This window comes from Cryptotermes secundus, unplaced genomic scaffold (genome assembly GCF_002891405.2).
Source record: "Cryptotermes secundus unplaced genomic scaffold, Csec_1.0 scaffold856, whole genome shotgun sequence".
Classification (NCBI taxonomy): Eukaryota; Metazoa; Arthropoda; class Insecta; order Blattodea; family Kalotermitidae; genus Cryptotermes; species Cryptotermes secundus.
Genome location: NW_019724757.1, coordinates 978,776 through 993,617, shown reverse-complemented (window position 1 = coordinate 993,617; position 14,842 = coordinate 978,776). Strand labels below are relative to the sequence as shown.

General features: G+C 43.2%; 1 protein-coding gene across 6 annotated transcripts in view; it reads left to right on the top strand.

Annotated features, from left to right (window-relative positions):
- LOC111862957 overlaps positions 1 to 14,842 on the top strand; it is a 292,851-nt gene that overhangs the window by 259,510 nt on the left and 18,499 nt on the right. For 5 of the 6 annotated variants that reach the window (XM_023848845.2, XM_033750869.1, XM_033750870.1 and 2 more), the window contains one exon: positions 3,222 to 4,492. In XM_023848845.2, coding sequence (XP_023704613.1) covers positions 3,222 to 4,492 — 1,271 coding nt within the window. Of the gene's footprint in view, positions 1 to 3,221; positions 4,493 to 8,257; positions 8,404 to 14,842 lie in introns of those variants that run through there. The other variant, XM_033750873.1, reaches the window with a different exon arrangement.

Here is a 14,842-nt window from a genome sequence, read left to right as displayed (position 1 = left end):
CAGTGCTAGTCCAGTCTCCCAATATGATGCTTCCATCTTCCTGTAGAATTTCTTCAATTGTGTCATACACTTTTTCCACTTCATCATCTTCATACTCTGATGTTGGCATGTACACTTGCATAATCAGTACATCTACCGGTTCCGTCTTTAACTTCAGAGCAATAATTCTGTCATTACAAGCAATCTTCTTAACAACACTCCTCACTACACTTTTATGCACCACTATTGCCACACCTCTTTCAGCCCGTTCACCTCCGGAATAATACACTGTATAATCACCGCTTCTTATTTCACCTTGTCCTTTCCACCGCACTTCGCTGACACCTAGCACAGACACTTCATTCTTCTGCATTTCCGTTTTCAAATTCTCCAATTTTCCTGCTTGATTCAAGGTCCTGACATTCCATGTTCCAATCTTGTATCCATGCTGTTTCTTCTGATCTTCGCACTTTTTCTTGTTGTAACGCCTGCATGACATTTCCTCTAGAAACACTCCCCCCCGGAGATCCGATTGGGGGAGTAGTTTACCTCCGGATTGTTTTGCCTCCAGAGGAAACATCTCGCATATATGGTATCTCTGTTTTTGGAAAGAGACTATCCAGGAAAAGTGATAATGTGGTAGTTTTTCCATTTGCTTTCCACATCGCAGTACAGCAGCCGTTCAAACCACTCTGGTCACGCCTGCTGCTATACGAACTTGAACCATCTCGAGCATCATTTGCTCTGTGCTTCAAGTCGCTACTGATGACGCTGCTTCCGGCATCAATCCTTGGTTTTTGATGTCTCTCTTCGTCTGATGCCTACCCTTTGACCTGTCCAGCAAGGGAGGCCCTGCCAGTAGCTACGCTACCGCTGGTATAGCTCTCAGGATCCTTGGCATACTCAAACCCCCTCACCACGATAAGGTGGAGACACCAACGAGGGGCCTCCCTATATATATATATATTGGACAGTCTGGCTTAGTTGTTTCCATTTATGGCAGGAATGAATTTTCTAAGACACATTTCAAGATCCACAATATGTGTCGGAGTTAGTGACCAGGAAACAGATTGACATTCAAGCGCCTGGTGCCGTGTCACCTTCCGTTTGCGCATGAAACAACCTCTGTTTAACCTAGACAGGGCTCTTTTCTAGTGGCACGCAACAGTATGAAATGTAAAAGTAAGTAAAAGAGTAAAGCTATCCCTGTAACAGGCCGTGGAGTCCCAAAGGTGTGTGAGACGTTGAGGGACCCACATTTTCTAGACAATCGGCTTAAAGTTGGCGGCATATGAAATGCCCTTACCTTTTTCATTTAGGGAGCAGGGGTCTAAAATTAGGTTTAAAGTAGCTTCCCAAGTGCTACAACCTGCTTCTTCGATAAACGAGTATAGGTAATTTTGGGTTAATTTTTACTCGGATCTGCCAGCGTCTTCCGGTGAAGACCAGTTTCCATTTAACCTTGTTCCGTCTCACGTAAGGTGTACCGAACGGGCAGTCTGGAGGTAACGCTGAAGAGTGTAGAAGGGCTTTCTCCGGCCGAATATCGGCCGAGACACCGGTTATCAGGTTCATGATTCTCCTCAGTACCTCCAGGCAAATTCCTAGGTCGCGACTATTTCCTTCCATATCCCGTCCACTTCATCCGTAGTTGGACTACTCGACGCTACATACTTGTATAGTATAGCTACTGACGTCGTGGTAGAAGAACCTACGAAAAGTTATTGCTATGTCATATGCACTCTATATTTGTATGCAATCCATACACAGCTTTCTGGTGATCAACATATTTTGCCCGAATCACGAAATCCGTTCTTACCCTTGTTGAGACCAAGCATTCTTAGGAAACGAACAACACTTTTTTTTTAAAATGAAATCTCTTCATATCAACGTTTTGCGTTGATAGATTTCTTTCATTTTTAAGTTTCTCCGGGTGGGGTGAGACTGAGTTCACTTGGAACGTCGGCCGCTAACTGGCCTATTGTACCAAACCCGGATGATACATGATGAGTTTGGAGCAGCCGATGGTATGAGAATTGGCAGGGGAAACTGAAGTACTTGGAGAAAACCTGCCCCAGTTCCACTCTGTCCACCAGAAATCCTGGGCTCGAACCCTGGCCGCCGCTGTGGGAAGCCGGCGACTATCCGCCTGACTTATGGCACGGCCTCCGCTAAATTAGTTACTAACAGGCTTTTCCCAATTTCGCATCCACCGGATAGTCGTTATCACGTTCAACTTCTACGAAAGATCGGTCACCAAATATATTTGAATGAGATTTCTTATGTATCTAAGTGTGATAAATCAGATTGTGTCTTACCGTCACAAGATGTCTAAGTGTGTTTATGAATGTTGTGATATTGGAACCTAGTACTCTTGACACTTAGATTTTCGGATATGATAAAGTTTCCTGATGTCATTCCATAATCATTATTAAGTACTTACTGCTGCTTGCGTGGTTTGAAGAAAAAAAATATTCTACATGTACGGTATACCTACCACTCGGCGCTACAGGCCTGGGTGAGCCTTGGCCTCCTCTACAACCAGTCTCCACTGCTCTCTATTCCTCATCTTCCCTATCCATCCTTTCACCTTCATCTTCTTCGGGTCATTCTCAACATCGTCTGGCCATCTCATCCTGGGTCTTCCTTTTCTTCTTTTGGAATTTAGCCTTCCTTTTAATAATCTCTTTGGCACTGCATTATCTTCCATTCTTTCGACATATCCTAACCATCTTATTCTCTGTCACTCGGTTACTATATCTTCTCCCTTCAGTAATGTGTTTATCTCTTCATTGTATCATATCCTCAATATATTATTTTCCATCACTGGTACGTATATTTTGCGTATTATTTTTCTCTCGGACATTCTCATTGCATTCTCTTCTGTTACTGTTAAGGTCCATGTTTCTGCCGCGTATGTNCCAAATCCCAGAAGACTGCTTTCTTCAGGTTTTATTAATGTTTTGTATACTTGTAGCTTAGCTGGTCTTGATATTATGTTACTAAGATTTGCAAAGTAGGCCCTGTTTCCGGCTTTTATCCTTTCCTTAACACAATTATCATTTTATTGCCATTACTGATCACATTTCCTAAATATTTAAAACTACTTCTGTAAATAATTTCCCTCCTACTTTTAATCTTGTGGTTTCCTTCTACTTTCTAATGTTGGCATTATCATATATTTTATTTTTCTTTACATTTACGTGTTATTCTGCCTTTTTTAACTCTTGATTTCTTTACAGAGACGGGCGTTTGAGAGTTGGCGACGAAATAGTTAACGTGAATGGTCATCTTCTGCGCGGAATGACAACGTTAGGAGAGGCCGAGAGTACGCTGGATAAATGTTTGCCGCCATCACCGTGGAGCCATTTAAACAATTTTCACGTTGACATTGTCATAGCACGAGATGAGCAGAGCGAAAGTTATTCAGAAACAGACGGGCACACCAGTGAAGAGAGGAAGATGTCGGACCACAGTGTTTGGTCATCAAGGTCAACCACTCCGACATTCAGTGGTGATGGAAGCTCAACGCCTCACACAATTGGCAGCACAGAACATATTGCAGCTCTTCAGAACGAGTCTGAGGTGTCGAAATTGTGTTGGTCCAAAAGTGAAGACTTAGGTGAGGGTTTTCATGAACCCGAGCCGCTTGGTACGAGACACTCTATTGACGGTTCATGCTCCCGATCAGTACCACCAAAAACATTATTAGCAGGAAAATTAGATTTCTGGTTAAGAAGCAGAAGGTCCCACGCCAGCGAAACCTCAGTACAAAGAGATCGTTTTTCCTTATACCACAGAGATTCTGAAGACAGCGCCTTTGCTCCCAACTCAGTGAAAAATAAAAACAATAATCACTGTAACGGAGATTCGGCCCGAAATTCCAGTCATCAGATCCGTGACAACTGTGAGGACGACGATGTATTTGTGAAGACTCCAAATATCGACAGCCCTCCAGTCCTTGACGGGAATTCCCAGACACTTGTTAATTCTCATGTGCGTTTTCGATGTAAGACGCCCTCAGACTCGACCATAATACACGATAGCTCGCCAAAGACTCGAAGAAATTTTGCAGTAATAGGTAAAAGCTCCAAAACTTTGGGTACAGGTGGAAGAGAATCTCTTCCAGATACAAATTTTGAAATGATCATCAAAGATCATCGGCATTCCATGGCCATGTCTAGTCCCTGCTCCCCTGTGTCATCCCCGGCAAGTGTCCCTCTCTCGATACGTCACAGCACGGCATCGCTGCCGCATAGTCGCCTTAGTTCTGCCGGTACAAGCCCCGGTACCCCAGCGGGATCGCCTACATCTCGCCCGGGTTTCCTGGCAGCCGTCTGTTCCTCCGCCCCTGTCACGCTGCACGCCGTTGTGTTCGAGAAAGGGGTCGGCAAGAAGTCGCTGGGTTTCAGCATCGTCGGTGGCCGTGACTCTCCTAAAGGCCACATGGGGATATTCGTGAAGACCATCTTTCCCACGGGACAAGCTGCAGAGGCAGGGACCCTCTTCGAAGGTGAGGACCTTAACACTTGCACTTGTATGAATACTGGACCTGTCATAACATTGAAATGCCTCTTCCATTCTTGTTGGGAAGTCATTCCTGCGAAAGAGATTATTTTATTGCTTTTAGCAAAGGTTGATCTTAGTCGCCACATACAGTGAATCCTGTTTAGTCGAAGCTTAAGCCGATGACTTTGCTTGATGTTTGCTTATTTGTGTACCTCACTCGTATTTAGGTTCTGACGATGGAAGAGGTACATTACTCGGAAACGTATGTGCCATTCTGTACGGAGTCACATTCTAGAAGGTACCAAGTACTATTCATAGTCACTGTCGTGAACCACAGATCCCGCATATAAATGGTCGCAAACGATTTTCCTCTCTCGCAGTCGGATTCGGTGGGTACCAGGACCACCTCACGGGCACAAATGTCGACTCAGGCTACAGGGATCTATGCTGTGGAAGAACAGGTTCCTAATATCACAGTGCAACACGAAGAAAGGCAGATATACTTACAGACCTCGACAGGGATTTAAACTAGGGACCACGGACTTTGAAATGCTTTACACGTGTACTGGAACGTGCGTGACCACTGGGTTCGGCACATACCAGCAGATGGGAGTAAAGCCAAGTTTTGGAAGGACGTTTAGGTCAGATGCACTTCAGACAACAGATGTATAGACCTTAGAGAAGTACAGGGTACAGTGTTCAGTGCGGTATGTGGGTTAGTGATTCCTTACATCAACAAGTCGAAGGTTATGTTGCCCGCGTGCCCACACGCCAAGTCTTGGAGGAGTATGAGGGAAGGGAGTTACGGCTCTACTCGGCCAGTGGGCGAGTCTCATGTTGAGGTTGTTACACTCGCGAGCAAGTAATGTTAAAGCGCGATTCAGAGTCTTCACTCCCAAAAAGATTGTACATATTCAGCACAAACAGTTCCGGCCAGAATACTTTACTGCACAAAGCTTCAGTTCAAAATTGTATTCAGTAATTATGCGTTTATAACACAATAAAACTCCATCTAATCCGAGTGTTAGCGCTTTCAACTTCTGTCTAGTTTGTCATGAAACTCAGTTTTCCTGCAGTTAGAAGTCATCCATTCCTTGCAATTGTAATTATTATTATTATCATTAGTAGTAGTTGTAATAGTAGTAGTAGTAGTAGTAGTAGTAGTAATAGTGTTTTTTCTAGATGAAAATATTTAAATATAGATCACTTCTAAATTTGTTGTTTCAGATAAACTCACCGTTTTGCAAATTCGCCTTGCTCGCACTATTAGTATTGGTATTATAAAAAAATATTTATGCGGAATTTGTAGGAATATTTATACCTATGTTCCTACGAACCCCGCGAGTTACACATAATTCAAATGGTCAGACTGAAAGTAACGAAAATATTCCCACTGCCAGAATTTTGCTTGATATAAAAACAAACTCCTTGGATTTAGCCCGCAAAAGAACTATTTTGCTTGGTGTGTTGCAAGAAAATTACCTCAATATAAGTTGTATATTTTTGGAATAGGCCCATTGGCCTTTCCCGATCCAATTTTTATACGATTGGCCTTCTCACCTCTCTTATCATCTTATTCCTTGACGTTTGTTGTCCATTATTTTGCGTGAAATTCGCCCTGATGCCATTTTTTTTTTTGCATATACTAAGATTTTTCTTGGAATTATTTTATTTTCTACATCGCAGTGTAGGATGCTTCAAACCCCCGTGTTCGAAGTTGCTATTATAGTTCCACTCGTGCTTCTGTCACGCTGGTAATACTGTTGAAGGAAATTATCATGTTTCGCGAAAATTGGCCAGCTGGTCCGAGCTTTGAAAGAGGGGAAGGGATGTATACGTCCATATTTTATTGACGTCGGAAGTAGCTCGAGATGAGTGGTCAGCTTCAGGCCTCGGCCTCTTTACCCCCGAGGAAAGAACCCCCGGTACCCATTGTATAGGAAGCTGGGTGATCCCCAGACGAAATGGAGAAGAGAAAATTCTTTCCCCACCGGGACTCGAACTCCGACTCCTCCGTCCTCCAGCCGTAGCCAATCGCTGTACCGACTGAGCTATCCCGACTGCCCAGTTGGATTAGTAGAAGAAGAATATGTCAGCGTAAATTGTAAAGCACAAAAAATTTCTGAAGTGTGTGTGTAGAACATAAACTTTCTTCCTGAGTGCAAACGGATCAGGTGTCGTGTCTCCGACACTTTCAGGTGCGAAAAGTTAAATTTCATGCATTCGGAATTAAATATGTCAGCAGTCTTTGGCTTAGAAGCAACTTCTTACTCCGTTATGTGACGTTTCGTTCCCCACAGTTGTGTTCATGGTATCGCCATGCACCATTAATTTTCGAGGGGAACTATGAGCAAGTGAGTGTCTTGAAGACATTGAACCCTTTCTGCCGACCTAATTGTGTACCGAGTGTCACATTACAGCATGGTCTCCTTTCCACGGAGCACGTAGCTGCGGAGGAGCTGCGTGGATTGTGGCTGGCCACATTACGATATCAGTAGAGTGGCCATATTGTGGTTCCCTGTTAACAGCGCGCGGCGTGTGTGATCTTTGCGAAGGCATCGGACTTTCATTGATATGCGATTCAATTCGGGGAATGCGTGACACAGTTCCGTTCAGAATCTGTTTTCTTCCTGTCTGCTACCTAAAAATGCACAGCTTGATTAAATAATTCCATGGAGATCAGGCGTTCTGGCGCTGCCAGATTTTCTGAGAAGTAGTGGGTCTGGAACGGGGCCCACTCAGCCTCGTGAGGTTACTTGAGGAGCTATTTCAAAAAAATAGCGGCTCCGGTCTAGAATCCCGAGGTTAAAGACCATTGGGATCCGTTGCGCTGACCACACGAGACCCTCTATCCGCTAAAGTTGGCACTAACTTCGCCGACAAGCGACGGTCGCTCGGTCGGTATAGTTCGCTTGCGGACTAAAACCACGGAGTTTTTTTTCTACCTTACTTTCTTCGTGGTTTTGATTCTCGTCTCATCATTTGTGTTTATCTCATTTTTTTAATTCACATATTTGCTGCATAGGTTCGCTATAAGCTAAGGCCTGCAACCTATTACGCCTCTCTCTTAATATGATTTGTTTTCGTTTTAATAACCGAAACATTCTTATCGAGTCGCTTAATTGTTAATTCCACTTATTACGGGATTACTCACTAAAGAAAGCCAGTAAATAGGTCATAAATGGATATAAAACTTAAAACATGTGATATTCGAACCTGAAAAAAATATTTATTTCTCTACATATCTTCCACCGGCATTGATACACTTGTCCCATCGCTTTACCAGTATGTCGAAACCCCCAGCACAGATGAAATTTGGCTGCTGTTTCAGCCACTCCCGCACCTCCATTTCAATATCTTCATCAGCGAAACTTCTGCCACCAGGAAGGTTTTTCAGCGTGCCCGACAGATGGGAGTCATTAGGGACCAAGTCTGGACTCTTAGGCGAATATTAAAGTTCCTGATATTTGTCGTGGGTTACTCGGGTTGTGTGGGATCTGACATTGTCACGATGAAGCAGCACACCATAGTGCAGTTGCCATAATGCCTATTGTTATTCTCCTGTCAGCTCGATCAACTCTTCCACCCTCTGCACAGTTGCGTCTCTCGCAATCACAACAGGGCGACATGGTCGGTCATCATCTGCGACTTTTGAACGTACTTGAGAGAATTTCTCGACCCAGTTGTGAACCGCTTTATGCGACAAACACTTCCCGCCTTAAACAAGAAACGTTATGAATATACTTTGCATTGTGCCTTTTTCCCACAGAAACCGCGCAACAGAACGCTACGCTTCAGCAGTACAATCCTCAAGCACGGTCGCCATTTTCACTAGTGAAACCAGCCACTGTACATGAGCATGCGCGTCTGTTACCTAGACTGTCATGAAGCTGGACCGTGCTGCTACCTAGTGATACAAATAGAAAACCTATTACATCCATTACAGCTGTTTTACTTCAACTTGTGACATTTACTGACTCTCTCCCGTAGTAAGTAATATTTTGCTTCTGTGAATAATACTCAAACATTTCACAGTGTCTGTGTTATCTCACTTTCCACAGAAAGTAATAAGCACAGGACTTGCCTGAAGACTGTCCCCAGCGAGTTACGTTTCCCTCTCTTCACTTAGCCGAACAACAGAAGGGTTTCATTTACAATTTGTCAAGGATCTTGCCACGGGTTATTTATGTGGGTTGTATAGTGACAGTTACACGTAACGGAACTTGTGTGTGTGTGTGTGTGTGTGTGTGTGTGTGGGTGGGTGGGTGCTGGTCATCCAACGGTCACCTGTATCCTACTTCACTCTTTACTACCTGACCACTTCTCGAATATGTCTTCCTCTTGTGTACTGTTTCCATGCACGGTTGTAAGAAACACGTTCTTAAGAGTGTTCAGACTGCATTTCCTTGAATGGAAATCACCCAAGCATCGGATAGAAATGGGAAAGATAAGCCTTAATTCAATAAAAACATCAGTTTCATGTAACTTTTGCGCCAGTAGGCCTGTATAGGCTAAATGCTTTCCTAGCTCACTGTAAGACAACACTGCAAAGTCGTTATAATGATAATTTAGAAATAACAAAAATGAAGTTAAGAAGGTAAAATTATCCCTGTAACAGGCCGTGAAGGTCCAGAAGGTCGTGAGACATTGAGGCCCCCACATTTTTTCTAGGCAGTCGGCTCACAGATGGCGGTAAGATTGTCAGCCTTACCCGCCGGCCGCCTTCTACCCCCCCAGTCTTTTGCAGCCTGCTGTGTCTTCACCAGCCGTTCCTGGTAACGGCTTCTAACAGTGGAGATTCTTCAGCTACCGCGCTCAAGTCCCCTCTGAATGGCGGCTCCCTTCCAACTGACTCTTTCCTTCACAGCCTCCAGTACAGAACTGACTTGGTCGCCCGGTTGTCTTTCTTATAACTCCTCGGCACGACTCGCTCAGGAAACACCGTTCTTTCTTGTATCCGTTACCGCGGGAATTTGTTTACCGAGCCGTTCCCTAGTAACGGCCGTATGTACATACGACACAGCACGCACGTAAACTACACAACTAACAATAAGAACATACAACCAAGAGAAATAATCGACATCTTCTACCATCCGGAAGAAAAACAACATGACCCAATGCTGGTCCACAATTTTTAACATAATAACTAATTTTTTACATACAAAAGATTTTTAATACAATTTTAAATACATAGGGAAGCTATTTTATGGAAAAGTGAACATCACAGTGCGTGCTGTGGGAAACCCCAATCGAATACCCAGCAAATACGCTTAACGAAACATCACACGTAAATCTGCACGTCAACGTGGCTGCATAGGCAAACAGTGATATAGTGAGCACTATTCATAACCTAAGTGCATAATGTTAAAACATCTTTTGTGACAGTGTTTCCTGCTCGTAGTGGTGCGCCTCTGAGGATGATTCTTTGGTATCGAAACATGTAAGGTGAATAAAGACTGAAGTGTTGTAAACTTGTATGTCACACTGGATTGAAAGTTATCTACTTTGTAATTGATAGTGTGACGGACCTGAATGAGACAAATCAAATTATTGAAGTGAAAACTTGTTTTCTCGAATATCCACGATGTTAGTCCTAATGTCTTTGCTGTAACTTAAAAACAAATTAGTACATAGGAGGGAACATACCGTATCTTGCAAGCAAGAAAAATTAAGCGTGTCATAGCGGAGACCCCGAGTTTGGAAACCGAAAGGACTCAGAAGTTTATTTAGAAGTGGACGGTGCATCTCTTGCTTTAGAGTGACATAAAACTTAGCCTAGGGAGCGAATTTAAACTGCGATAATTAGGTTGTTGATCACTGAAGTAAATTTTAAGACGGTGTTTAACTATAACTAGTATTCTTTCCGGCCACACAGAACTACCTGCTCAAGCAGAACAATTTGAGAATGATATGGGTGTAAGGGGGAAATAAATGCGGCCAGGAACGGTGTTCGTGGTAACAATGGAATATTCATTATTTTTGAGCTGTACGTATGTCTCCTTGTTAAGATGGGATCCTACCCCTGCAGAGGCTAAACGAAATTGATCATTTTGATAGAAAGATGATAGCTCGCATATGCGCTCTCTTTAAAGCATACACGGGAGAACGGGCTCGGAAGGCTATAGGCGATGGATTACAAAGGCCATGCTATCTGAGCAGGGGCGATCATGACAAGAAAATTAGGAGCAGAAGGCAACGGACAGATATCGGGAAATACTCCTTTGTAAATAGGAGCATACAGCTCTGGAACCAACTACCTGCAGATGTTTTACGGACTCTCCTGTAAACCAAGCAATTTTAGGAAAACAGTTAGGAAACAGATAAATGAGGCGAAGTGAAGGTGGGGTGGAAGTCAGCAAAAAAACAAGAAAGTGAAGTCATCTAAAGTGAAGTGAAGTGAAGTGAAGTGAAGTGAAAAGCGTTAAGGATGGGAGGGTGATGTAAGTGTAGTAAAGCGAAATGAAGGGAAATGAGAACATGACATTGCGCATTCATCATCATCATCATCACTGGCACGACAGCCCTTGGTAAGCGCCGGCCTTCCTCAGGATTGCTCGCCATTCTTCTCCATTCGATGCTACATTCCTCCAGTTCTTTACACCCAAAATTTTTATGTCCTGCCACACACATTCTTCCCATCTTAATCTTGGTCTTCCCACTCTCCTATTTCCTTCTGGTTTAGTGTTAAGTATTTTTTAATCGTTCTATTCTCGCTGGCACGTCTATGTGTCCAGCCCATTCAAGCCTTTTCACATTTATAAATCCAATAATGTCTGGTTCATTAAATAGTTTGTATAGCTCATGGTTATACCTCTTCTTCCATATTCCATTTTCTTCCACTGGTCCAAAGATATATCTCAGGATCCTCCTTTCAAATACACTTAACAGTCTTTCATCCGATCCTGACAGTGGCCAGGTCTCAGAGGCATAAAATAGCACTGATCTTATAAGTACTTTATACATCATAGTTTTGGTTTTCCTGGGTATTAATTGGGATTTCAGGTGTTTCCTAAGGCCATGGAGACGTTTATTTGCTGCAAGTACACGCTTTTTTATTTCATCACTGATGTAATTTTTACAGTTAACTTCTGATCCAAGGTAAGTGAAACTACATACAGCCTCAAATTTATATGAGCCAATTTCAATATATGCGGGCCCATTTGCACAGTCTTTCTTGGTTACCGGCATGTACTTTGTTTTATTTTGGTTAATTTGTAGATTCATCTTTTCTGCTGCTCTTTCCAAATTAAGATAAGCTTCTTTCATAGAGTTTTGTATTCTACCAATTATATCAATATCATCTGCAAATGCCAAAATTTGAACTGACTTATAGAATATAGTTCCCCTTGTGTTGATGCCTGCATCTCTCACTACCGTCTCTAATGCTATATTGAACAAAAGGCAGGCTAGGGAATCCCCTTGTCAAACTCTATTTCTAGTTATTATAGGGCTGGACAACACATTCTGAATCTTAATTTGGCATTGGGTCTTTCTCATAGTGCCTCTGACTAAGGCGATTAACTTCTGTGGAATGTGCATCTCTTCCATTGCCAGAAAAAGACTATCTCTATCTATGGAGTCATAGGCTGATCGGAAGTCAATGAAAAAATGATGTATTTCAATTTGGAATTCATTACACTTTTCGAGGACCTGTCGTATAGTGAAAATCTGATCGTTAATTGATCTTCCTTGACGAAACCCACATTGGTAATCCCGAATTATGCCTTCCACAAAGGGAGAGAGTCTGTTAAATAGAACGTTGGAAAATATTTTATATGCTATGCACAACAGACTAATTCCTCTATAATTAGATCATACCATGACATCGCCTTCTTATGGATAGGGCATACAGTACTTAGGTTCCATTCCTCTGGGATTATTTCAGTTATCCGTATCTTAACTATTAGCTGATTTAAGTGTTAGCATATTCTGGGCCTGAAAATTTCACTAATTCTTCCGTGATGAGATCCAATCCTGGAACTTTATTATTTTTCAATTTTTTGATAACTTGTTCAACTCCTTTTATGGTCGACGCTGGCTCTTTAGCCTTAAAATTTCCTTGATTCCGGTCAATGGTCATACCTTCCGTACGCATTCAATACTGTTAGTTTATTGTATAGTACGTAGGTCTTACCGAAAGTGATGAGCAAATTTTCTTTGCATGCAACCTGGGAACAGCAGACGAAAGAGAGTACGGTGGTAGGTGGAACCAGCTGTTGTGTTAACCTTGAGTGTCTTTTGACGTCAATAGCTTGCATCACGTGACCAGTATCATTCCTAACAGAATGGCCGACAACGATATGTCGTTTCGCCAGCGTTCTGTCATCGAATTTCTTGTGAAAGAGGAAATCCCTGCTGCAGAAATTCACCAGAGACTTCAGCGTGCTTATGGAAGTGTGTGCATGGGTGCGAGCAGTGTTCGAAGATGGGTGAAACATTTTAAAGATGGGAACACCAGCATCGAAGATGAGCCTCGGAGCTGTCGTCCTCGAACAGCCTCAACTGAACGCAACAAGGAAAGTGTGGATGAGATCATTCAAGATGACAGGCTTGTGACTGTGGACACAATAGCCCGAAAATTTGGAATAGGGCACAGTGCAGTACAGGAGATGATTGAAAGCTTGAGCTATAGGCAAGTTTGTGCTCGTTGGTTCCCACGGTTATTGACCGAAGACCACAAGTTCAACGAAAAGCCATCACCTCAGAACTGCTGCAGAGATATCGACACGAAGGCAATGATTTTTTGCTCTGTATTGTGACAGGTGACGAAAGCTGGTTTCACCATTTCGAGCCTGAAACGAAACGGCAGTATGGAATGGCACCATTTGCATTCTCCGTCAAAAAAGAAGGCAAAGACAGTGCCATCAGCTGCGAAGGTGATGGGCAGTCTTCTGGGATGCAGAGTGGTTTATTCTGGCCGAATTCCTAGAACCTGGGCAAACCATCAGTCCTGCTCATTATGTCCACACGCTGCACAATCTCCGTCGTGCATTGCCCGATAAACGTCCGGGACGGAACATCATCATCCTGCATGACAGTGCTCGCCCCCACGCCGCTCGCCTCACATTGGAAGCAATTGCAAAGATGGGGTGGGAAGTACTTCCACACCCCTCCTGTATCCCTGATCTGGCACCCTCCGACTAACATCTTTTCGGATTTGTGAAGGATCAGCTGCGTGGATAACGTTTTGAGACAAGGGAGGCAATTCAGAAAGCAGTGCGTCAGTGTCTTCGGATGACTGGAACGGAATTTTACAGAAGGAGAATTTTCAAACTCCCAGAACACTGGGAGAAATGTGTACAAAGAAGTGGCGATTATGTGGAAAAATAAAGAAAGGTCTCTAGATGGAGGTGGTGTATTTGGTTTGTCAATAATAAAGCATGTTACTTTATAAAAACTTGTTGCTCATGACTTTCAGTACGATCCTATTATGTTTCACTCTTCTACTAATGTTTGTGTGCTGTGTTTTGTTTCAACGCGTTTATGTGTGTTATTTGTCTGTTGTCTTACTGTGGTACAACTGCCACCGGGTGAAACCCCATTTGCAGTTAAATAATAATAATAATAATAACTAAATAATATAAACTCAGGTTTATTATTAAGATGACGGTCTTTATTATGCAACGCCATGTAACTTGGTACATACGGACCGAGTGTTTCGTCTTTTGGATGTTCTGATAATGACAGGTTATCTGATACACGGAGCCCTACCGCATGCCTGCAGTAGATAAAGTCCATATTGTAGCAGGACTGTACAGGCAACAGAAAAGGCAGTAATTTAGTTGTGTCAAAATAATGCGAATTTAAAATACTGTCGCGTATCGGGCGTATATCGCGACAAATAAATTCTCGATGTATTCGATGTAGCGAATTTTATTTCACATTCGCACTTACAATCACTCAAATTACAGATTTACGATTACTGCTATCTGCAGTATCACAATTAGTACACTCCAAATGCCAGAATACAACTGACTAGTTGCTGGCTAACTCGGCGGTAGCTCCAGGACTCATTGACTGACTCAGTACAACTCGACTCGGCGACTGTTACAGTACAACTGACTATGAATAGCCTTCGCTTCTCCCTATGTAGCCTCGATCGGACAATACGGCCACGTAATAGGCACCCTTGTTGCTAGCGCTGTGTTGCTATGTAACGCTAGCGGAGGTAACCGCTGTTACTACCGTAACGTCGCCGCTGTTGACTCGCGTTGCCTAGCGACCGCGATATCCCTCGGTGACGTCACCGCGGAGGGGAGTGGCGGGGCGGGAACTCGCCTATTACCGTAGTAACGCGAGCGTTACGTTACCGCCACGTACCGCTGGGGAGGTAGGGGTCAACATGTCACAATAT